General features: G+C 42.1%; 1 protein-coding gene across 1 annotated transcript in view; it reads left to right on the top strand.

The window, feature by feature from the left end:
* LOC139761823 (ras GTPase-activating protein 3-like) overlaps positions 1-27388 on the top strand; it is a 165459-nt gene that overhangs the window by 7983 nt on the left and 130088 nt on the right. The window contains exon 2 of the mRNA XM_071686327.1: positions 10339-10412. Within this exon, the coding sequence (XP_071542428.1) occupies positions 10339-10412 (74 nt within the window). The remainder of the gene's footprint in view (positions 1-10338; positions 10413-27388) is intronic.

Here is a 27388-nt window from a genome sequence, read left to right as displayed (position 1 = left end):
AGTATGTGGTGTGAGGTGGTTTGATTGAGTAAGTAATGTAAGGATAAGAGAGATGTGTGGAAATAAAAAGAGTGTGGTTGAGAGAGCAGAAGAGGGTGTTTTGAAATGGTTTGGTCACATGGAGAGAATGAGTGAGGAAAGATTGACCAAGAGGATATATGTGTCAGAGGTGGAGGGAACGAAGAGAAGTGGGAGACCAAATTGGAGGTGGAAAGATGGAGTGAAAAAGATTGTGAGTGATCGGGGCCTGAACATGCAGGATGGTGAAAGGCGTGCAAGGAATAGAGTGAATTGGAATGATGTGGTATACCGGAGTCGACGTGCTGTCAATGGATTGAACCAGGGCATGTGAAGTGTCTGGGGTAAACCATGGAAAGTTGTGTGGGGCCTGGATGTGGAAAGGAAGCTGTGGTTTCGGTGCATTATTACATGACAGCTAGAGACTGAATGTGAGCGGATGGGGCCTTTGTTGTCGTTTCCTAACGCTACCTCACACACATGAGGGGGAAGGGGGTTGTTATTCCATGTGTGGCGAGGTGGCGATGGAAATAGATAAAGGCAGACTATGAATTATGTACATGTGTATATATGTATATGTCTGTTTGTGTATATATATGTGTACATTGAGATGTATAGGTATGTATATTTGCGTGTGTGGATGTGTATGTATATACATGTGTATGTGGGTGGGTTGGGCCATTCTTTCATCTGTTTCCTTGTGCTACCTCGCTAACGCGGGAGACAGCGACAAAGCAAAATAAGAATAAATAAATTATTATAATTATACTTTGTCGCTGTTTCACACATTAGTGAGGTAGCGCAAGGAAACAGACGAAAAAATGGCCCAACCCACCCACATACACATGTATATACATACACATCCACACATGCACATATGCATACCTATACAATCCAACATATACATATATATACATACACAGCCATATACATACATACACATGTACATAATTCATACTGTCTGCCTTTATTCATTCCCGTTGCCACCCCGCCACACATGAAATGACAACCCCCTCCCCACGCATACGCATGAGGTAGCGCTAGGAAAAGACAACAAAGGCCACATTCGTTCACACTCAGTCTCTAGCTGTCATGTATAATGCACCGAAACCACAGCTCCCTTTCTACATCCAGACCCCTCAAAACTTTCCATGGTTTACCCCAGACGCTTCACATGCCCTGGTTCAATCCATTGACAGCATGTCAACCCCGGTATACTACATCGTTCCAATTCACTGAATTCCTTGCATGCCTTTCACCCCACTGTATGTTCAGGCCTCGATCACTCAAAATCTTTTTCACTCCATCTTTCCACCTCCAATTTGGTCTCCCACTTCTCCTCGTTCCCTCCACCTCTGACACATATATCCTCTTTGTCAATCTTTCCTCACTCATTCTCTTCATGTGACCAAACCATTTCAAAGCACGCTCTTCTGCTCTCTCAACCACACTCTTTTTATTACCACACTCTCTCTCTTACCACTCTTTTTATTACCACACTCTCTCTCTTACCTTTTCCTTACTTGCTTGACCAAACCACCTCACACCACATATTGTCCTCAAACATCTCATTTCCAACACATCCACCCTCCTCTGCACAACTCTATCTATAGCCCACGCTTTGCAACCATATAACATTGTTGGAACCCCTATTCCTTCAAACATACCCATTTTTGCTTTCCGAGATAATGTCCTTGTCTTCCACACATTTTTTAATGCTCCCAGAACTTTGCCCCCTCCCCCACCCTGTGACTCACTTCCGCTTCCATGGTTCCATCTGCTGCCAAATTCACTCCCAGATATCTAAAACACTTCACTTCCTCAAGTTTTTCTCCATTTAAACTTACCTACAAGTTGACTTGTCCCTCAACCCTACTGTACCTAAGTACCTTGCTCTTATTCACATTTACTCTCAGCTTTCTTCTTTCACAACTTTACCAAACTCTGTCACCAACTTTGCAGTTTCTCACCCGAATCAACCACTAGCGCTGTATCATCAACGAACAACAACTGACTCACTTCCCAAGCTCTCTCATCCACAACAGACTGCATACTTGACCCTCTCTCCAAAACTCTTTCATTCACCTCCCTAACAACCCCATCCATAAACAAATTAAACAACCATGGAGACATCACACACCCATGCCACAACCCTACATTCAGTGAGAAACAATCACTTTCCTCTCTTCCTACTCGTTCACATGCCTTACATCCTCGATAAAAACTTTTCACTGCTTCTAAGTATTTCTCACACACATTCTTCAAAGCAAACACCTGATCCACACATCCTCTACCACTTCTGAAACCACACTGCTCTTCCCCAATCTGATGCTCTGTACATGCCTTCACCCTCCCAATCAATACCCTCCCATATAATTTCCCAGGAATACTCAACAAACTTATACCTTTGTAGTTTGAGCGCTCACCTTTATCCCCTTTACCTTTGTACAATGGCACTATGCATGCATTCCGCCAATCCTCAGGCACCTCACTATGAGTCATACATACATTAGATATCGTTCCCAACAGTCAACAACACAGTCACCCCCTTTTTTTTACTAAATTCCACTGCATTACCATCCAAACCTGCTGCCTTGCCAGCTTTCATCTTCCGCAAAGCTTTTACTACCTCTTCTCTGTTTACCAAATCATTCTCCCTAACCCTCTGACTTTGCACACCACCTCGACCAAAACACCCTATATCTGCCACTCTATCATCATCATTCACATTCAACAAACCTTCAAATTACTCACTTCATCTCCTTCTGACATCACTGCTACTTGTTATCAGCTCCCCATTAGCCCCCTTCACCGGTGTTCCCATTTGTTCTCTTGTCTTATGCACTTTATTTACCTCCTTCCAGGGCATCTTTTTATTCTCCTAAAATTTAATGATACTCTCTCACCCCAACTTTCATTTGCCCTCTGTTTCACCTCTTGCACCTTTCTCTTCACTTCCTGCCTCTTTCTTTTATACATCTCCCAGTCATTTGCACTATTTCTCTGCAACTCGTCCAAATGCCTCTCTCTTCTCTTTCACTAATAATCTTACTTCTTCATCCCACCACTCACTACCCTTTCTAATCTGCCCACCTCCCACACTTCTCATGCCACAAGCATCTTTTGTGCAAGCCATCACCGCTTCCCTAAATACATCCCATTCCTCCCCCACTCCCATTTCGTTCTTTGCTCTCACCTTTTTCCATTCTGCACCCAGTCTCTCTTGGTACTTCCTTACACAAGTCTCCTTCCCAAACTCACTTACTCTCACCACTCTCTTCACCCCAACATTCTTTCTTCTTTTCTGAAAACCTCTACAAATTTTTACCTTCGCCTCCACAAGATAATGATCAGACATCCCTCCAGTTGCACCTCTCAGCACATTAACATCCAAAAGTCTCTCTTTCGTGTGCCTATCAATTAACACATAATCCAATAACACGCTTTGGCCATCTCTCCTACTTACATACGTATACTTTTGTATATCTCTCTTTTTAAACCAGGTATTCCCAATCACCAGTCCTTTTTCAGCACATAAATCTACAAGCGTTCACCATTTCCGTTTACAACACTAAACACCCCATGTACACCAATTATTCCCTCAACTGCCACATTACTGACCTTTGCATTCAAATCACCCATCACTATAACCCGGTCTCGTGCATCAAAACTACTAACACACTCACTCAGCTGCTCCAAAACACTTGCCTCTCATGATCTTTCTTCTCATGCCCAGGTGCATATGCACCAATAATCACCCATCTCTCTCCATCCACTTTCAGTTTTACCCATATCAATCTAGAGTGTACTTTCTTACACTCTATCACATACTCCCACAACTCCTGTTTCAGGAGTACTGCTACTCCTTCCCTTGCTCTTGTCCTCTCACCAACCCCTGACTTTATTTCCAAGACATTCCCAAACCACTCTTCCCCTTTACCCTTTAGCTTCGTTTCACTCAGAGCCCAAACATCCAGGTTCCTTCCCTCAAACATACTACCTATCTCTCCTTTTTTCTCATGTTGGTTACATCCGCACACATTTAGACACTCCAATCTGAGCCTTCGAGGAGGATGAGCACTCCCCGCGTGACTCCTTCTTATGTTTCCCCTTTTAGAAAATTAGAATACAAGGAGGGGAGGGTTTCTAGCACCCCGCTCCTGTCCCCTTTAGTTGCTTCTAAGACATGTAAGGAAAGCATTGAAAGTATTCTTTCTCCCCAGTCCTCTGGGATGACACCTGGAGATATTATAGAAATTATACATGGTCCATTTGCAAGTAGATAGGGAATTCTTTATCAGATTTTGATTGACTTATAAGTAACTTTTTAGATCAAAATTGGCATTACTCTGCTTTTGTAGGATCAGCTTATCAGCACCTCACAAACTTTCCTTTGAGTTTGTTTTGATACATGCTGAATCTAGTACATCCCTTTTATGTTTTAGACTGAAACCACTCTCTTATGAGTGGAATGAATTATAGTTAACCAAAATTTTGTTCATACTTGTTTGTCATTTTCCTTATTAGTGCAAGGGACAGACAAAGAATGGCTGTATACTCTCACTTCTTGCTGTGCACAAAAACTACATCCCCCAGTCCACAATCAAACCCAACAGACATGTGGTTTTCCCTGGCCACTTTGTATACCATATTTCAGTCCATTGACATTACCTCACCCCCAGTATACCACATCATTTTAATTCACTTGATTCCATCCATGCCTTTCACCCATCCACATATTCAGGCCATGACCACTCAAAATATTTTTCACTCCATCCTTCCATCTCCAGTTTGGTCTCTTTCTCTCACCCCAACTTCTGACTCATATATCCTCTTTTTCAACCTCTCTTTGCTCGTTATTTTATGTCCAAACCATTTCAGCACAGCTTCAGCTCTTTCAAACTACATTTCTTATTACTACACCTGTCCCTTACCCTTTTATTACTTGATCAAGCCACCTCACACCACATTACTGTTCTCAGACATTTCATTTTCAACACTTCCACATTCCCTCTCACATCCTCATAGCCTATGCCTCACATTCATACAACATTGTTAGAACTACTATACCTTCAAACTTATCCATATTGGCCCACTGAGATAGTGACCTTTCTTTCCACACATTCCTCAGTACTCCAAGAACCTTCACCCACCCACCCTGAGACACACTTTCATGGCTCAATTCACATCCCTATCCACTCTCAGTTATCAAAAACACTTCACTTCGAAGTTTTCTCCACTCAAACTCATGCGCCAGTTAACATGTTCCTCTGTCCTTCTAAACCTAATGACATCGCTTTTATTCACATTTGTTCTCATCTACCACACACTTCCAGACTCAGCCTTTAACTTCTGCAGTTTCTCACTCAAATCTCCCACTGGTGCTGAGTCATCAACAAATAATAACTTGCTCACTTTCCAGGCCCCCTGCCACCTCCTATAGACTGCATGCTTGTCCCTCTCTCTGAGACCCATGCATTTACCTCCATCGCTACCTTATCCAATACAAATCAAACAACTCTGATGCAGACCACCTTCACCTGCAACCAGTCACTCTTCTCTCTTCTTACTTGTACAAATGCCTTCTATTCTTGATAAAAACTTCTCTGCTTCAAGTAGCTTTCCTCCCACTTCATAAATTCATAAGATCTTCCATAAGGCATCTCTATCTACCTTATCATATACTTAATCCAGATCTGTAAATTCCACATATTAAGTCTTCTGTTTTTCTGTACATGCATTTTGCCAATCCTTAGGTACCTTACCATGATCCATACATACATTGAAAATCCTAAGTAACCAACCAACAATGCCCTTTTCTTGAGAATTTCACTCTCATTACCATCCACTACAGCTGCCTTACCACATTACATCTCACACAAGGCTTGCTCCACCTCTTTTCCCTTCACCAAACCACTTTCCAGAATTCTCTCATTTTGTGCACCTCCCTCACCCAAACACTCTGCAACTACCCCCAAACCACTTTCCAGAATTCTCTCATTTTGTGTACCTCCCTCACCCAAACAACCTACAACTACCTCCCTGTCTTCAAACTCATTCAACAGTCCTTCAAAATATTCATTCCATTTCCTTCTCACCTTATTGCTACCTGTCACCACTTCTCCATTTGCACTTTCACTGATGTTCCCATGTGTTTTCCTGTGTTTCTTATACTGTTTACCCCATTCCTAAAGATCTTATTCTCCCTGAAGTTTACTGATAATCACTCACCCCAACTTTCATTTGACCTCCTTTTCAACCCCTGCATCTTCCCCTTGACCTCCTGGTGCTTTTTCACATACATCCTCCATTTGTTTGCACTCCCTTTTAGTAAGTACCATCCATACATGTCTTTTATACTAGCAGTTTTATTTCATTATGCCTTCTCTCGCTACCCCTTCTCAGCTACTCCCCTTCCATCTTATGCATGCCACACAATTCTCTTGCACATGCCAGAAATGCTTCCCCAAATATATCCTGTTCTTCACCTACTCACTCTGCTTCATTTACTCATGCGTTTTGTCGTTTTACACCCAATCTCTTCTGGTGTATCTTCACATAGGTCTCTTACTTTCATGATTGTTTTATCACTCACGTTTCTTTTTTTTCTGAGAAGCTTTAAAATTCTTCACCCTTTCCTCCACCAGCCTCCCCTCTCAACACATGTGCATCCAGGAGTCTCTGTTTTGCACACCTATCAATTAGTATGTGATCCAGTAATGCCCTTTGACCATCTTTCTTACTTGCATAGGTATACTTATGTATAATCCTCTTTTAAAGCCAGGTGTTCCCAATCACCAGTCCTTTTACAGCAAACAACTCTATTAGATTTTCACCATTCCTATGCACTTCACTGGGTGCTCCAGGTCCTATGAGTATACCTTTGACCATAGTCACTACTTGGAAAGTCTAAACCAGATGCTCATAAAACTTTATGTTATTTCTGTTTCAAAAGAATCTGTTGACATAAGACCCTCAACTTTAACATGGATATTGCTGAGTTATTTTTTTTTTTTTTTTTTTTTTTTTTTTTATACTTTGTCGCTGTCTCCCGCGTTTGCGAGGTAGCGCAAGGAAACAGACGAAAGAAATGGCCCAACCCCCCCCATACACATGTATATACATACGTCCACACACGCAAATATACATACCTACACAGCTTTCCATGGTTTACCCCAGACGCTTCACATGTCTTGATTTAATCCACTGACAGCACGTCAACCCCGGTATACCACATTGCTCCAATTCACTCTATTCCTTGCCCTCCTTTCACCCTCCTGCAAGTTCAGGCCCCGATCACACAAAATCTTTTTCACTCCATCTTTCCACCTCCAATTTGGTCTCCCTCTTCTCCTCATTCCCTCCACCTCCGACACATATATCCTCTTGGTCAACCTTTCCTCACTCATTCTCTCCATGTGCCCAAACCATTTCAAAACACCCTCTTCTGCTCTCTCAACCACGCTCTTTTTATTTCCACACATCTCTCTCACCCTTACGTTACTTACTCGATCAAACCACCTCACACCACACATTGTCCTCAGACATCTCATTTCCAGCACATCCATCCTCCTGCGCACAACTCTATCCATAGCCCACGCCTCGCAACCATACAACATTGTTGGAACCACTATTCCTTCAAACATACCCATTTTTGCTTTCCGAGATAATGTTCTCGACTTCCACACATTCTTCAAGGCTCCCAGAATTTTCGCCCCCTCCCCCACCCTATGGTCCACTTCTGCTTCCATGGTTCCATCCGCTGCCAGATCCACTCCCAGATATCTAAAACACTTCACTTCCTCCAGTTTTTCTCCATTCAAACTCACCTCCCAATTTACTTGACCCTCAACCCTACTGTACCTGATAACCTTGCTCTTATTCACATTTACTCTTAACTTTCTTCTTCCACACACTTTATCAAACTCCGTCACCAGCTTCTGCAGTTTCTCACATGAATCAGCCACCAGCGCTGTATCATCAGCGAACAACAACTGACTCACTTCCCAAGCTCTCTCATCCCCAACAGACTTCATACTTGCCCCTCTTTCCAAAACTCTTGCCTTTACCTCCCGAACAACCCCATCCATAAACAAATTAAACAACCATGGAGACATCACACACCCCTGCCGCAAACCTACATTCACTGAGAACCAATCACTTTCCTCTCTTCCTACACGTACACATGCCTTACATCCTCGATAAAAACTTTTCACTGCTTCTAACAACTTGCCTCCCACACCATATATTCTTAATACCTTCCACAGAGCATCTCTATCAACTCTTATCATATGCCTTCTCCAGATCCATAAATGCTACATACAAATCCATTTGCTTTTCTAAGTATTTCTCACATACATTCTTCAAAGCAAACACCTGATCCACACATCCTCTACCACTTCTGAAACCACACTGCTCTTCCCCAATCTGATGCTCTGTACATGCCTTCACCCTCTCAATCAATACCCTCCCATACAATTTACCAGGAATACTCAACAAACTTATACCTCTGTAATTTGAGCACTCACTCTTATCCCCTTTTCCTTTGTACAGTGGCACTATCCACGCATTCCTCCAATCCTCAGGCACCTCACCATGAGTCATACATACATTAAATAACCTTACCAACCAGTCAACAATACAGTCACCCCCTTTTTTAATAAATTCCACTGCAATACCATCCAAACCTGCTGCCTTGCCGGCTTTCATCTTCCGCAAAGCTTTCACTACCTCTTCTCTGTTTACCAAATCGTTTTCCCTAACCCTCTCACTTTGCACACCACCTCGACCAAAACACCCTATATCTGCCACTCTGTCATCAGACACATTCAACAAACCTTCAAAATACTCACTCCATCTCCTTCTCACATCACCACTACTTGTTATCACCTCCCCATTTGCGCCCTTCACTAAAGTTCCCATTTGCTCCCTTGTCTTACGCACTTTATTTACCTCCTTCCAGAACATCTTTTTATTCTCCCTAAAATTTAATGACACTCTCTCACCCCAACTCTCATTTGCCCATTTTTTCACCTCTTGCACCTTTCTCTTGACCTCCTGTCTCTTTCTTTTATACATCTCCCACTCAATTGCATTTTTTCCCTGCAAAAATCGTCCAAATGCCTCTCTCTTCTCTTTCACTAATACTCTTACCTCTTCATCCCACCACTCACTACCTTTTCTAATCAACCCACCTCCCACTCTTCTCATGCCACAAGCATCTTTTGCGCAATCCATCACTGACTCCCTAAATACATCCCATTCCTCCCCCACTCCCCTTACTTCCATTGTTCTCACCTTTTTCCATTCTGTACACAGTCTCTCCTGGTACTTCCTCACACAGGTCTCCTTCTCAAGCTCACTTACTCTCACCACCTTCTTCACCCCAACATTCACTCTTCTTTTCTGAAAACCCATACAAATCTTCACCTTAGCCTCCACAAGATAATGATTAGACATCCCTCCAGTTGCACCTCTCAGCACATTAACATCCAAAAGTCTCTCTTTCGCACGCCTGTCAATTAACATGTAATCCAATAACGCTCTCTGGCCATCTCTCCTACTTACATAAGTGAGTTATATCATTATTAAATGGTTTAACTTGGAACTTAACCTGGATCATAATTGGAGGAAACTTCCACCTGGCTATGGACCTTACTGTAGATGTCTCATATTTTCCAAACAAGATTTCTTCCCATTTTCACTCCAGTTCCAACAACTTTGCTGCAGTGCAGATGACATGAGGGTTCTGTGGAATGCCTCTCATAGGTTAAGAAGGACAAGGCTGGAATAGTATTTTCCTGCAGTTTTGGAGAATGTATATAGATATCAGAGTGCAAACAATGTGTAACATTGAGAAATGCAGTATATAGGATGAAATTGTGATTGGACAAAACTGTACTGTGAGGATGATAAATAAAGGAGGTGCAAGTGACCAAAATAATGTTAAAAAGTGTAATGGAGTGGTTGTATTTTGGGAACTATGCCTGGAGGTATGTTAGAAATTGTACATGGTCAACTTGTAGGAAGATGGGGGAATAGTTTGATAGATTTTGATTGATTGATGAATAACTTGCTGGTTAGAAACCATCATTCCTCTGCTTCTGTAGGATTATCTTTTCAGTACCTTACAAACTTTGTTTTGCTATTTGCTGACTTTGTCACATCCCTTTTATAGTATAGACTAAAACCCTCTCTCCTGAGGAAAAATATCTCCCTGTTTACTAGTAGGACACAAAAATGGATAGAATGTTAACAAAAGTAATAAGCTTTATATCAAAATCTGAAAAAAATATGTATAGCATTTTTTTCCTTTTGCAGTTCTTGGAAATAATATCTTCAATTCCCAATGGAAGCCAGAAGGCTTATGATACTCCAGTTATACTTAAAGAAGGGTAAGTAACACTAAACCTTAGTTGACAGAAAACCTTGTGCAGTGTCAGTAAGATTAGCAGCTTGTGTAAATCACTATTATTGAATCCTCAGATCTTTGTAATGTATGATTTTGTATGCTTATCTGTCATGTATACCTCTTGGTATATTGAAGGTAGGCAAAATCTTATTCAAACAACACAACTGTTGGTCATGCAGTTGTATTCATGATTTGTTTTTGGTCATGCAGTCATATCCCTGACTTTGTTGTCAACAAACCAAGAGCAGCACTTGGAACATTTGCCAGAGTTGGCTTAGTGAATTTGGTTATCTCATAAGTGATGTAACTGATTCTTTAGCTGTCATTTAGTTGTATGAGGTGATTTACAGGTTGATGCAAAAGATCCCTCATATATTGCCACAGTCATGTTAAATGCATGCAAAAATACATATCTATAAGGTGCCCAAGACCAGTGTGAAAGATTCTGTCCAAAAATAGCACTGTAATCATTCACAAAGCTATTATTACATCCTCCCCGCCACTCGTAGCATATTGGCCTTCCCTGCACTGATTGGCTGTTTGACAAGGTCAATTTCTTTTTTTTCTTTTTTTTTTTTGTCCACCATGAAAGGGTGTCACGTCCCAGGTTTATTTTTTTCATGCTTGTTTGCCTTTCCCATATAAGTGCCAGGGACAGATGAAACTCATTCTTTCTCATCCATTCTCTATCTGTTATGTGTAATGTACTAAAACCACAGCCCACTATCCACTGCCAGGCCTTGCAGACCTTTCCATGGTTTCCTTTGGTCGTTTCACATGCCCTGTTTCAGTCCATTGACAGCCTTTTTCTGATGGTATAGATGACTGTTTTTCATTCATTAAGTAAGAGTGTTTGAAGGAGATATGTATAGAAAAAATACCTGTAGAGTTTGAATAAAGTACAGTTTACCATATCATTATCAAAAATGAAAAAGATGGTGAATGGTTTTAACTGAAATATGTTTGATCAAGTAAGTAATGAAAGGGTAAAAGAGATTTGTGGTAATAAAAAGAGCGTGGTTAAGAGAGCAGAAGAGGGTCTATTGAAATGCTTTGGACACATGGAGAGAATGAGTGAGGAAAGATTGATAAAGAGGATATATGTGTTAGAGGTGGAGGGAACAAGGAGAAGTAGGAATCCAAATTGGAGATGGAAGGATGGAGCGAAAAAGATTTTGAGCGATTGGAGCCGTAGCATACAGGAGGGTGAAAGGTGTGCAAGGAATAGAGTGAATTGGAACAATGTGGTATACTGGGGTCAATGTGCTACGTCAGTGGATTGAAGCAGGGCACGTGAAGCGTCTGGGGTAAACCATGGAGAGGTTTGTGGGGCCTGGATGTGGAAAGGGAGCTGTGGTTTTGGTGCATTACACAGGACAGCTAAAGACTTAAGTGTGAATGAATGAGACCTTTTTGTCTTTTCCTGGCACTACCTTGTAGGAGAGGGGGTGCTGTTTCCTGTGTGGCATGGTGGCGATGGGATTGGATGAAGGCAGCAAGTATGAATATGCACATGTGTATATATATGTGTGTCTGTTTATGTATATGTGTGTATACATTGAAATGTATATGTATGTGTATGGGCATTAATATATATATATTTGTGTATATGAGTGGTTGGGTCATTCTTCGTCTGTTTCCTTGCGCTACCTTGCTGATGCGGGAAACGGTTTAAGTATGATAAATGAATAAATATAAATGTTCACTCACATCACCTTTCCTTGCCTACCCTAATTGCAAATATTCTAGTGCACCATTCACATTTCCAGCTGTCTTCCTGTATCTCTGATGCCTGTTCCCTTTGGGAACTCGCTCAAAGGGGTAGCCACAGGAAAAAAAAATCTTCACCCATAGTGGGCCACTGGCAGAGGTTAACTCTAGCATAGTGTTTTTAGAGGCTCCTACCTAATTTCCCCACCATCTACTATTTCCTAATGTGTCTGCCAACATTTCCATTATTTTTCTTGATATGTAACTTATTTTTAGTGCATGAATTAGTCATTAACCAAACAGAAATGTGTAGAATAGTATATGAAGAATACAGTTTGCTGTGTTCTTCCAGATGAGATGTACAATTTGAACTGTGAAACTACTACTTGCCTACCTTGAAATGGAAGCATTCTAAAGTGCACACTTGTATTGCCAATATTTCCGTTGACAAAGAGGATATATGGGGTCAGAAGTGGAGGGAACAAGGAAGAGAGAGAGCAAGTTGGAGGTGGAAGGATGGAGTGAGAGAGATTTTGAGCGATTTGGGCCTGAATATGTAGGTGGGTGAAAGATGTGCACATTATAGAGTGAATTGGAACGATGTGGTATAACTGGGGTTGATGTGTTGTCGGTGGACTGAACCAGGGCATGTAAAGTGTCTTTGGTAAGCCATGGAAAGGTCTGTGGGGGCCCTGGCCAAAATACCCTGTATCTGCCACTGTATCATTAAATCACATTCTACAAACCTTCACGGTACGCACATCACTACCTGTTATTTCTTCCCCACTTACCCTGTTCACCGATGTTCCCATTTGTTCTCTTGTCTTATACACATTATTTACTTCCTTCCAAAACATCTTTTTATTCTCCCTCAAGTTAGATATTCTTTCACCCCAACTCTCACTTTCCTTCTTTTTCAACCCTTGCACCTTTCTCTTGACCTCCTGCTGCTTTCTTTTATACATCTGCCAGTCATTTGCACTCCCTTCTTGCAAGTATCATCCACAGGTGGTGGGTTTGGATGGTATTGCTGTGGAATTTATCAAAAAAGGGGGTGACTGTGTTATTGATTGGTTGTTAAAGATATTAAATGCATGTATGGTTCATGATGAATTGCCTGAGGATTGGTGAAATGCATGCATAGTGCCATTGTACAAAGGCAAAGAGGATAAAGGTGAGTCTTCATACTACAAAGGCAAAGAGGATAAAGGTGAGTCTTCATACTACAAAGGCATAAGTTTGTTGAGTATTCCTGGGAAATTATATGGGAGGGTATTGATTGAGAGGGTGAAGGCATGTACAGATCATCAGACTGGGGAAGAGCAGTGTGGGTTCAGAAGTGTTATAGGATGTGTGGATCAGGTGTTTGCTTTGAAGAATGTATGTGGGAAATGATTAGAAAAAAAGATGGATTTGTGTGTAGCATTTATGGATCTAGAGAAGGCATTTGATGAGGTTGATAGATATACTTTGTGGAACAGTATATGGTGTGGGAGGTAAGTTGCAAGAAGCAGTGAAAAGTTTTTACCAAGGATGTAAGGCATGTGTATGAATAGGAAGAGAGGAGAGTGATTGGTTCCCACTGAATGTCAGTCTGCAGCAGGAGTGTGTGATGTCCTCATGGTTGTTTAATTTGTTTATGGATGGGTAGTAAGGGAGATAAATGCAAGAGTTTTGCATTGAGGGGCTAGTGTGCAGTCTGTTTGGGATGAGTTGTTGTTTGCTGATGATACAGCTCTAGTGGCTGATTCGAGTGAGAAACTGTAGAAATTGGTGACTGAGTTGTGAAAGGAGAAAGTTGAGAATAAATGTGAATAAGAGCAAGGTTATTAGGTTCAATAGGATTGAGGGACAGGTTACTTGGGATGTAAGTTTCAATGGAGAAAAATTGGAGGAAGTAATAGTAGATATCTAGGAGTGGATTTATCAGCAAATGGAACCATGGAAGTGGAAGGGAGACACAGGGTGGGGAAGGGGGCGAAGGTTCTGGGAGCGATGAAGAATGTGTGGAGGAGAGAACATTATCTCGGAGAGCAAAAATGGATATGTTTGAAGGAATAGTGGTTCCATCAATGTTATATGGTTATCAGGCTATAGATAGGGTTGTACGGAGGAGGGTGGATGTGTTGGAAATGAAATGTGGTGTGAGGTGGTTTGATCAAGTAAGTAATGAGAAGATGTGGTTGAAAGAGCAGAAAAGGGTGTTTTGAAATGGTTTGGACATTTGGAGAGAATGAGTGAGGAAAGATTGACAAAGAGGATATCTATGTCAGAGGTGGAGGGAACAAGGAGAAGTGGGAGACCAAATTGGAGGTGGAAGGATGAAGTGAAAAAGATATTGAGTGATCGGGACCTGAACATACAGGAGGATGAAAGGCGTGCAAGGAATAGAGTGAATTTGAACGATGTGGTATATCGGGGTCAACGTGCTGTTAGTGGTCTGAACCAAGGTATGTGAAGCATCTGAGGTAAACCATGGAAAGCTCTGCAGGGCCTGGATGTGAATAGGGAACTGTGGTTTTGGTGCATTACCCATGACAGCTAGAGACTGAGTGTGCACAAATGTGGCATTCTTGGCACTACCTCGCTGAAGCAGGGTTTAGTGATGCTGTTTTCCTGTGGGGTAGGTTAGCAACAGGAGTGGATGAAGACAAGCAAGAATGAATATGTACATGTGTATGTATGTGTGTAATGTCTGCGTTTGTGTATGTATATGTATGTATCATGATATGTATATGTATGTGCATATGTGGGTGTTTATGTATGTATATCTGGATATGAGTGGATGGGCCATTCTTCGTCTGTTTACTGGAACTACCTCGCTGATGTGGGAAGCAGCGATTGTGTTTAGTGAATATGAATAAATATAAGAATATATTATTATTTATATTTTATATTTATTTTACTTTGTTGCTGTCTCCCGCATCAATGAGGTAGCTCAAGGAAACAGACGAAAGAAATGGCCCAACCCACCCACATACACATGTATATACATACACGTACACTCACGCAAATATACATACCTATACATCTTAACGTATACATATATATACACACACAGACATATATACACATGTACATAATTCATACTGTCTGCCTTTATTCATTCCCATCGCCACTCCACCACACATGAAATAACAACCCCTTCCCCCTGCATGTGCGCAACGTAGTGCGAGGAAAATACAACAAAGGCCACATTTGTTCACACTCAGTCTCTAGCTGTCATGTATAATGCACCGAAACCAGAGCTCCCTTTCCACATCCAGGCCCCACAGAACTTTCCATAGTTTACCCCAGACACTTCACATGCCCTGGTTCAATCCATTGACAGCACGTCGACCCCGGTATACCACATCGTTCCAATTCACTCTATTCCTTGCATGCCTTTCACCCTCCTGCATGTTCAGGCCCCGATCACTCAAAATCTTTTTCAATCCATCTTTCCACCTCCAGTTTGGTTTCCCACTTCTCCTCGCTCCCTCCACCTCTGACCCATATATCCTCTTGGTCAATCTTTCCTCACTCATTCCCTCCATATGACCAAACATTTCAAAACACCATCTTCTGCTCTCTCAACCACACTCTTTTTATTACCATACATCTCTCTTACCCTATTATTACTTACTCGATCAAACCACCTCACATCACATATTGTTCTAAAACATCTCATTTCCAGCACATCCACCCTGCACCGCACAGCTCTATCTATAGCCCATGCCTTGCAACCACATAACATTGTTAGAATCACTATTCCTTCAAACATTACCATTTTTGCTTTCTGATATAATGTTCTCGACTTCCACATATTCTTCAACACTCACAGAACTTTCGCCCTTCCCCCACCCTAGGATTCACTTCCGCTTTCATGGTTCCATCCGCTGCCAAATCCACTCCCAGATATCTAAAACACTTCAGTTCCTCCACTTTTTCTCCATTTAAACTTACCTCCCAATTGACTTGTCCCTCAACCCTACTTTACCTAATAACATTGCTCTTATTGACATTTACTCTCAGCTTTCTTCTTTCACACACAGTACCAAACTCAGTCACCAGCTTCAGCAGTTTCTCACATGAATCATCCACCAGCGCTGTATCATCATTGAACAACAACTGACTCACTTCCCAAGCTCTCTCATCCATAACAGACTTCATACTTGCCCCTCTTTCCAAAACTCTTGCATTCACTTCCCTAACAACCCCATCCATAAACAAATTAAACAACCATGGAGACATCACACACCCCTGCCGCAAACCAACATTCACTGAGAACCAATCACTTTCCTCTCTCCCTACACGTACACATGCCTTACATCCTCGATAAAATCATTTTACTGCTTCTAACAACTTGCCTCCTACACCATATATTCTTAATACCTTACACAGAGCATCTCTATCAACTATATCATATGCCTTATCCAGATCCATAAATGTTACATACAAATCCATTTGCTTTTCTAAGTATTTCTCACATACATTCTTCAAAGCAAACACCTGATCCACACATCCTCTACAACTTCTGAAACCACGCTGCTCTTCCCCAATCTGATGCTCTGTACATGCCTTCACCCTCTCAATCAATATCCTCCCATATAATTTCCCAGGAATACTCAACAAACTTATGCCTCTGTAATTTGTACACTCACTTTTATCCCCTTTGCCTTTGTAGAATGGCACTATGCAAGCATTCCGCCAATCCTCAGGCACCTCCCCATGAGTCATACATACATTGAATAACCTTACCAACCAGTCAACAGTACAGTCACCCCCTTTTTTAATAAATTCCACTGCAATACCATCCAAACCTGCTGCCTTGCCGGCTTTCATCTTCCGCAAAGCTTTCACTACCTCTTCTCTGTTTACCAAATCATTCTTCCTAACCCTCTCACTTTGCACACTACCTTGACCAAAACACCCTGTATCTACCACTCTATCATCAAATACATTCAACAAACCTTCAAAATAGTCACTCCATCTCCTCACACCATTACTACTTGTTATTACCTCCCCATTAGCCCCCTTCACTGAAGTTCCCATTTGTTCACTTGTCTTACGCAATTTATTTACCTCCTTCCAAAACATCTTTTTATTCTCCCTGAAATTTAATGATACTCTCTCACCCCAACTCTCATTTGCCCTCTTTTTCACCACGTATTCCCTGCGTGTCGTAGAAGGCGACTAAAAGGGGAGGGAGCGGGGGGCTGGAAATCCTCCCCTCTTTTTCTTTTTTTTTTTTTTTAACTTTCCAAGAGAAGGAACAGAGAAGGGGGCCAGGTGAGGATATTCCCTCAAAGGCCCACTCCTCTATTCTTAACGCTACCTTGCTAATGCGGGAAATGGCGAATAGTTTGAAAGATATATATATATATATATATATATATATATATATATATATTATATTATATTATATTATATTATATTTTGTCGCTGTCTCCCGCGTTTGCAAGGTAGCGCAACGAAACAGACGAAAGGAATGGCCCAACCCCCCCCATACACATGTATATACATACGTCCACACACGCAAATATACATACCTACACAGCTTTCCATGGCTTACCCCAGACGCTTCACATGCCCTGCTTCAATCCACTGACAGCACGTCAACCCCGGTATACCACATCGCTCCAATTCACTCTATTCCTTGCCCTCCTTTCACCCTCCTGCATGTTCAGGCCCCGATCACACAAAATCTTTTTCACTCCATCTTTCCACCTCCAATTTGGTCTCCCTCTTCTCCTTGTTCCCTCCACCTCCGACACATATATCCTCTTGATCAATCTTTCCTCAATCATCCTCTCCATGTGCCCAAACCACTTCAAAACACCCTCTTCTGCTCTCTCAACCACGCTCTTTCTATTTCCACACATCTCTCTTACCCTTACGTTACTCACTCGATCAAACCACCTCACACCACACATTGTCCTCAAACATCTCATTTCCAGCACATCCATCCTCCTGCGCACAACTCTATCCATAGCCCACGCCTCGCAACCATACAACATTGTTGGAACCACTATTCCTTCAAACATACCCATTTTTGCTTTCCGAGATAATGTTCTCGACTTCCACACATTCTTCAAGGCCCCCAGGATTTTCGCCCCCTCCCCCACCCTATGATCCACTTCCGCTTCCATATATATATATTAGGAATATATGGTGTGGGAGTCAAGTTGTGAGAAGTAGTGAAAAGTTTTTATCGAGGATGTAAGGCATGTGTACGTGTAGGAAGAGAGGAAAGTGATTGGTTCTCAGTGAATGTAGGTTTGTGGCAGGGGTGTGTGATGTCTCCATGGTTGTTTAATTTGTTTATGGATGGGGTTGTTAGGGAGGTGAATGCAAGAGTTTTGGAAAGAGGTGCAAGTATGAAGTCTGTTGTGGATGAGAGAGCTTGGGAAGTGAGTCAGTTGTTGTTCGCTGATGATACATCACTGGTGGCTGATTCATGTGAGAAACTGCAGAAGCTGGTGACTGAGTTTGGTAAAGTGTGTGAAAGAATAAAGTTAAGAGTAAATGTGAATAAGAGCAAGGTTATTAGGTACAGTAGGATTGAGGGTCAAGTCAATTGGGAGGTAAGTTTGAATGGAGAAAAACTGGAGGAAGTAAAGTGTTTTAGATATCTGGGAGTGGATCTGGCAGCAGATGGAACCATGGAAGCGGAAGTGAATCATAGGGTGGGGGAGGGGGCGAAAATCCTGGGAGCCTTGAAGAATGTGTGGAAGTCGAGAACATTATCTCGGAAAGCAAAAATGGGTATGTTTGAAGGAATAGTGGTTCCAACAATGTTGTGTGGTTGCAAGGCGTGGGCTATGGATAGAGTTGTGCGCAGGAGGGTGGATGTGCTGGAAATGAGATGTTTGAGGAGAATGTGTGGTGTGAGGTGGTTTGATTGAGTAAGTAATGTAAGGGTAAGAGAGATGTGTGGAAATAAAAAGAGCGTGGTTGAGAGAGCAGAAGAGGGTGTTTTGAAATGGTTTGGTCACATGGAGAGAATGAGTGAGGAAAGATTGACCAAGAGGATATATGTGTCGGAGATGGAGGGAACGAGGAGAAGAGGGAGACCAAATTGGAGGTGGAAAGATGGAGTGAAAAAGATTTTGTGTGATCGGGGCCTGAACATGCAGGAGGGTGAAAGGAGGGCAAAGAATAGAGTGAATTGGAGCGATGTGGTATACCGGGGTTGACGTGCTGTCAGTGGATTAAATCAAGGCACGTGTATGGGGGTGGGTTGGGCCATTTCTTTCGTCTGTTTCCTTGCGCTACCTCGCAAACGCGGGAGACAGCGACAAAGAAAAAAAAAAAGAAAATATATATGTATATATATATATATATATATATATATATATATATATATATATATATATATATATATCAGGAGTTGTGGGAGTATGTGATAGAGTGTAAGAAAGTAAATTCTAGATTGATATGGGTAAAACTAAAAGTTGATGGAGAGAGATGGGTGATTATTGGTGCATATGCACCTGGGCATGAGAAGAAAGAGCATGAGAGGCAAGTGTTTTGGGAGCAGCTGAATGAGTGTGTTAGTGGTTTTGATGCACAAGACCGGGTTATAGTGATGGGTGATTTGAATGCAAAGGTGAGTAATGTGGCAGTTGAGCGAATAATTGGTATACATGGAGTGTTCAGTGTTGTAAATGGAAATGGTGAAGAGCTTGTAGATTTATGTGCTGAAAAAGGACTGGTGATTGGGAATACCTGGTTTAAAAAGAGAGATATACATAAGTATACGTATGTAAGTAGGAGAGATGGCCAGAGAGTGTTATTGGATTACGTGTTAATTGATAGACGCACGAAAGAGAGACTTTTGGATGTTAATGTGCTGAGAGGTGCAACTGGAGGGATGTCTGATCATTATCTTATGGAAGCAAAGGTGAAGATTTGTGGGGGTTTTCAGAAAAGAAGAGAGAATGTTGGGGTGAAGAGAGTGGTGAGAGTACGTGAGCTTGGGAAGGAGACTTGTGTGAGGAAGTACCAGGAGAGACTGAGTACAGAATGGAAAAAGATGAGAACAAAGGAGGTAAGGGGAGTGGGGGAGGAATGGGATGTATTTAGGGAAGCAGTGATGGCTTGCGCAAAAGATGCTTGTGGCATGAGAAGCGTGGGAGGTGGGTTGATTAGAAAAGGTAGTGAGTGGTGGAATGAAGAAGTAAGATTGTTAGTGAAAGAAAAGAGAGAGGCATTTGAACGATTTTTGCAAGGAAAAAATGCAAATGAGTGGGAGAGGTATAAAAGAAAGAGGCAGGAAGTCAAGAGAAAGGTGCAAGAGGTGAAATAGAGGGCAAATGAGAGTTGGGGTGAGAGAGTATCATTAAATTTCAGGGAGAATAAAAAGATGTTTTGGAAGGAGGTAAATAAAGTGCGTAAGACAAGGGAGCAAATGGGAACTTCAGTGAAGGGGGCTAATGGGGAGGTAATAACAAGTAGTGGTGATGTGAGGAGGAGATGGAGTGAGTATTTTGAAGGTTTTTTGAATGTGTTTGATGATAGAGTGTCTTGGTCGAGGTGGTGTGCAAAGTGAGAGGGTTGGGGAAAATGATTTTGTAAATAGAGAAGGGGTAGTAAAAGCTTTACGGAAGATGAAAGCCGGCAGAGCAGCAGGTTTGGATGGTATTGCAGTGAAATTTATTAAAAAAGGGGGTGACTGTATTGTTGACTGGTTGGTAAGGTTATTTAATGTATGTATGATTCATGGTGAGGTGCCTGAGGATTGGCGGAATGCGTGCATAGTGCCATTGTACAAAGGCAAAGGGGATAAGAGTGAGTGCTCAAATTACAGAGGTATAAGTTTGTTGAGTATTCCTGGTAAATTATATGGGAGGGTATTGATTGAGAGGGTGAAGGCATGTACAGAGCATCAGATTGGGGAAGAGCAGTGTGGTTTCAGAAGTTGTAGAGGATGTGTGGATCAGGTGTTTGCTTTGAAAAATGTATGTGAGAAATACTTAGAAAAACAAATGGATTTGTATGTCGTATTTATGGATCTGGAGAAGGCATATGATAGAGTTGATAGAGATGCTCTGTGGAAGGTTTTAAGAATATATGGTGTGGGAGGCAAGTTGTTAGAAGCAGTGAAAAGTTTTTATCGAGGATGTAAGGCATGTGTATGTGTAGGAAGAGAGGAAAGTGATTGGTTGGTTCTCAGTGAATGTTGGTTTGCGGCAGGGGTGTGTGATGTCTCCATGGTTGTTTAATTTGTTTATGGATGGGGTTGTTAGGGAGGTGAATGCAAGAGTTTTGGAAAGAGTGGCAAGTATGCAGTCTTTTGTGGATGAAAGAGCTTGGGAAGTGAGTCAGTTGTTGTTCGCTGTTGATACAGCGCTGGTGGCTGATTCTTGTAAGAAACTGCAGAAGCTGGTGACTGAGTTTGGTAAAGTGTGTGAAAGTAGAAAGTTAAGAGTAAATGTGAATAAGAGCAAGGTAATTAGGTACAGTAGGGTTGAGGGTCAAGTCAATTGGGAAGTAAGTTTGAATGGAGAAAAGCTGGAGGAAGTGAAGTGTTTTAGATATCTGGGAGTGGATCTGGCAGCGGATGGAACCATGGAAGCGGAAGTGAATCATAGGGTGGGGGAGGGGGCGAAAATTCTGGGAACCTTGAAGAATGTTTGGAAGTCGAGAACATTATCTCAGAAAGCAAAACTGGGTATGTTTGAAGGAATAGTGGTTCCAACAATGTTGTATGGTTGCAAGGCGTGGGCTATGGATAGAGTTGTGTGCAGGAGGGTGGATGTGCTGGAAATGAGATGTTTGAGGACAATATGTGGTGTGAGGTGGTTTGATCGAGTAAGTAATGTAAGGGTGAGAGAGATGTGTGGAAATAAAAAGAGTGTGGTTGAGAGAGCAGAAGAGGGTGTTTTGAAATGGTTTGGTCACATGGAGAGAACGAGTGAGGAAAGATTGACCAAGAGGATATATGTGTCAGAGGTGGAGGGAACGAGGAGAAGTGGGAGACCAAATTGGAGGTGGAAAGATGGAGTGAAAAAGATTTTGTGTGATCGGGGCCTGAACATGGAGGAGGGTGAAAGGCTTGCAAGGAATAGAGTGAATTGGAACGACATGGTATACCGGGGTTGACGTGCTGTCAGTGGATTGAACCAGGGCATGTGAAGCGTCTGGGGTAAACCATGCAAAGTGTGTGGGGCCTAGATGTGGAAAGGGAGCTGTGGTTTCAGTGCATTATTACATGACAGCTAGAGACTGAGTGTGATCGAATGGGGCCTTTGTTGTCTTTCCTAGCGCTACCTGGTACACATGAGGGGGGAGGGGGTTGTTATTCCATGTGTGGCGAGGTGGCGATGGGAACAAATAAAGGCAGACTATGAATTATGTACATGTGTATATATGTATATGTCTGTGTGTGTATATATATGTGTACATTGAGATGTATAGGTATGTGTATTGTGCGTGTGTGGACATGTATGTATATACGTGTGTATGTGGGCGGGTTGGGCCATTCTTTCATCTGTTTCCTTGCGCTACCTCGCTAATGCGGGAGACAGCGACAAAGCAAAATAAAAATAAAATAAATATTTATTTTATTTATTTTGCTTTGTTGCTGTCTCCCGTGTTAGCGAGGTAGCGCAAGGAAACAGACGAAAGAATGGCCTAACCCACCGACATACACATGTATATACATACACGTCCACACACTGAAATATACATACCTATACATCTCAACGTATATATATATATATAAACTCACACAGACATATACATATATACACATGTACATAATTCATACTGTCTGCCTTTATTCATTCCCATCGCCACCTCACCACACATGAAATAACAACCCTCTCCCCCCTCATGTGTGCGAGATAGTGCTAGGAAAAGACAACAAAGGCCCCATTCATTCACACTCAGTCTCTAGCTGTCATGTAATAGTGTGCCGAAACCACAGCTCCCTTTCCACATCCAGGCCCCACAGAACTTTGTATGGTCTGTCCCAGACGCTTCACATGCCCTGGTTCAATCCATTGACAGCACCACGACCCTGGTATACCACATCGTTCCAATTCACTCTATTCCTTGCACACCTTTCACCCTCCTGCATGTTCAGACCCCGATCACTCAAAATCTTTTTCACTCCATCTTTCCACCTCCAATTTGGTCTTCCACTTCTCTTCGTTCCCTCCACCTCTGACACATATATCCTCTTGGTCAATCTTTCCTCACTCATTCTCTCCATCTGACCAAACCATTTCAGTACACCCTCTTCTGCTCTCTCAACCACACTCTTTTTATTACCACACCTCTCTGATACCCTATTATTACTTACTCGATCAAACCACCTCACACCACATATTGTCCTCAAACATCTCATTTCCAGCACATACACCCTCCTCCACACAACTTTATCCATAGCCCACACCTCGCAACCATACAACATTGCTGGAACCACTATACCTTCAAACATAGCCATTTTTGCTTTCCGAGATAATGTTCTTGACTTCCACACATTCTTCAAGGCTCCCAGAATTTTTGCCCCCTCCCCCACCTATGATTCACTTCTGCTTCCATGGTTCCATCCGCTGCCAAATCCACTCCCAGACATCTAAAACACTTCACTTACTCCAGTTTTTCTCCATGCAAACTTACCTCCCAATTGACTTGACCCTCAACCCTACTGAACCTAATAATTAACCTTGCTCTTATTCACATTTACTCTCAACTTTCTTCTTTCACACACTTTACCAAACTTAGTCACCAGCTTCTGCAGTTTCTCACATGAATCAGCCACCAGTGCTGTATCATCAGCGAACAACAACTGACTCACTTCCCAAGCTCTCTCATCCACAACAGACTGCATACTTGCCCCTCTTTCCAAAACCCATGCATTCACCTCCCTAACGACCCCATCTATATACAAATTAAACAACCATGTTGAGGTGCCTGAAGATTGGCGGAATGCTTGCATAGTGCCATTGAACAAAGGCAAAGGGGACAAAGGTGAGTGCTCAAATTACAGAGGTATAAGTTTGTTGAGTATTCCTGGTAAATTATGTGGGAGGGTATTGATTGAGAGGGTGAAGGCATGTACAGAGCATCAGATTGGGGAAGAGCAGTGTGGTTTCAGAAGTGGTAGAGGATGTGTGGATCAGGTGTTTGCTTTGAAGAATGTATGTGAGAAATACTTAGAAAAGCAAATAGATTTGTATGTAGCATGTATGGATCTGGAGAAGGCATATGATAGAGTTGATAGAGATGCTTTGTGGAAGGTATTAAGAATATATGGTGTGGGAGGCAAGTTGTTAGAAGCAGTGAAAAGTTTTTATCGAGGTTGTAAGTCATGTGTACGTGTAGGAAGAGAGGAAAGTGATTGGTTCTCAGTGAATGTAGGTTTGTGGCAGGGTGTGTGATGTCTCCATGGTTGTTTAATTTGTTTATGGATGGGGTTGTTAGGGAGGTGAATGCAAGAGTTTTGGAAAGAGGGGCAAGTATGAAGTCTGTTGTGGATGAGAGAGCTTGGTAAGTGAGTCAGTTGATGTTCGCTGATGATACAGCGATGGTGGCTGATTCATGTGAGAAACTGCAGAAGCTGGTGACTGAGTTTGGTAAAGTGTGTGAAAGAAGAAAGTTAAGAGTAAATGTGAATAAGAGCAAGGTTATTAGGTACAGTAGGATTGAGGGTCAAGTCAATTGGGAGGTAAGTTTGAATGGAGAAAAACTGGAGGAAGTAAAGTGTTTTAGATATCTGGGAGTGGATCTGGCAGCGGATGGAACCATGGAAGCGGAAGTGGATCATAGGGTGGGGGAGGGGGCGAAAATCCTGGGAGCCTTGAAGAATGTGTGGAAGTCGAGAACATTATCTCGGAAAGCAAAAAGGGTTATGTTTGAAGGAATAGTGGCTCCAACAATATTTTATGGTTGCGAGGCGTGGGCTATGGATAGAGTTGTGCAGAGGAGGGTGGATGTGCTGGAAATGAGATGTTTGAGGACAATATGTGGTGTGAGGTGGTTTGATCGAGTAAGTAACGTAAGGGTAAGAGAGATGTGTGGAAATAAAAGGAGCGTGGTTGAGAGAGCAGAAGAGGGTGTTTTGAAATGGTTTGGGCACATGGAGAGAATGAGAGGAAAGATTGACCAAGAGGATATATATGTCAGAGGTGGAGGGAACGAGGAGAAGTGGGAGACCAAATTGGAGGTGGAAAGATGGAGTGAAAAAGATTTTGTGTGATCGGGGCCTGAACATGCAGGAAGGTGAAAGGAGGGCAAGGAATAGAGTGAATTGGATCGATGTGGTATACTGGGGTTGACGTGCTGTCAGTGGATTGAATCAGGGCATGTGAAGTGTCTGCGGTAAACCATGGAAAGCTGTGTAGGTCCGTATATTTGCATGTGTGGACATGTATGTATATACATGTGTATGGGGGTGGGTTGGGCCATTTCTTTCGTCTGTTTCCTTGCACTACCTCGCAAACGCGGGAGACAGCGACAAAGAAGAAAAAAAAAAAATATATATATATATATATATATATATATATATATATATATATATATATATATATTTATATATATATATATATATATATATATATATATATATATATATATATATATATATATATATCCTTATCCCTGGGGATAGGGGAGTAAGAATACTTCACACTTATTCCTGCGTGTAATAGATGGTGATTAAAGGGGGCTGAGGGGAGGGCTACAAACCCTCCCCTCCTTGTATTTAACTCTCTAAAAGGGGAAACAGAAGGAGCCATGCGGGGAGTGCTTATCATCCTCAAAGGCTTAGATTGGGGTGTCTAAATGTGTGTGGATTTAACCAAGATGAGATAAATGGAGAGGTAGGTAGTATGTTTGAGGAAAGGAACCTGAATATTTTGGCTCTGAATGAAATGAAGCTTAAGGGTAAAGGGGAAGAGTGGTTTGGGAATGTCTTGTGAGTAAAGACAGGGGTTGGTGAGAGGACAAGAGCATAGGAAGCAGTAGCACTACTCCTGAAGCAGGTGTTGTGGGCATATGTGATAGAGTGTTAGAAAGTAAACCCTAGATTGATATGGTTAAAACTGAAAGTAGATGGAGAGAGATGGGTGATTATTGGTGCCTATGCACCTGGTCATGAGAACAAAGATCATGAGAGGCAAGTGTTTTGGGAGCAGCTGAGTGAGTGTGTTAGCAGCTTTAATGCATGAAACCAGGGTATAGTGATGGGTGATTTGAATGCAAAGGTGAGTAAGGTGGCAGTTGAGGGTATGATTGGTGCACATGGGGTGTTCAATGATGTACATGGAAATCGTGAGGAGCTTGTAAATTTGCATGCCGAAAAAGGACTGGTGATTGGGAATGCTTAGTTTAAAAACAGAGACATACCTAAGTATAAGTATGTAAGTAGGAGAGATGGCCAGAGAGTGTTATTGGATTATGTGTTAATTGATAGGTGTGTGAAAGAGAGACGTTTGGATGTTAATGTGCTGAGAGGGGCAGCTTGAGGGATGTCTGATCAATATTTTGTGAAGGCAGAGGTGAAGATATGTAGAGGTTTTCAGAAAAGAAGAAAGAATGTTGAGATGAAGAGAGGGGTGAGAGTAAGTGAGCTTGGAAAGGAAACTTGTGTGAGGAAGTACCAGGAGAGATTGAGAGCAAATGACGTAAGGGGAGTGGAGGAGGAATGGGATGTATTTAGGGAAGCAATGATGGCTTGTGCAAAAGATGCTTGTGGCATGAGAAAGGTGGGAGGTGGGCAGATTAGAAAGGGTAGTAAGTGGTGGGCTGAGGAAGTAAAATTGTTAATGAAAGAGAAGAGAGATGCGTTTGGACAATTTTTGCATGGAAATAGGGCAGATGACTGGCTAATGGGGAGGTAATAACAAGTAGTGGTGAAGTGAGAAGATGGAATGAGTATTTTGAAGGTTTGTTGTATGTGTTTAATGATAGAATGGCAGATATAGGGTGTTTTGGTCGAGGTTGTGTGCGAAGTTAGAGGGTCAGAGAGAATGGTTTGGTAAACAGAGAAGAGGTAGTGAAAGCTTTGCGGAAGATTAAAGCCGGCAAGGCGGCGGGTTTGTATGGTATTGCAGTGGAATTTGTTAAAAAAGGGGGTGACTCTGTTGTTGATTGGTTGGTAAGGATATTCATTGTATGTATGGCTCATGGTGAAGTGCCTGAGGATTGGCAGAATGCATGCATAGTGCCATTGTACAAAGGCAAAGGGGATAAAGGTGAGTGCTCAAATTACAGAGGCGTAAGTTTGTTGCGTATTCCTGGGAAATTATATGGGAGGGT

Source organism: Panulirus ornatus, chromosome 3 (assembly GCF_036320965.1).
Source record: "Panulirus ornatus isolate Po-2019 chromosome 3, ASM3632096v1, whole genome shotgun sequence".
Classification (NCBI taxonomy): Eukaryota; Metazoa; Arthropoda; class Malacostraca; order Decapoda; family Palinuridae; genus Panulirus; species Panulirus ornatus.
Note: the sequence above shows the minus strand (reverse complement) of the source record. Positions and strands in the feature narration are given on the sequence as shown.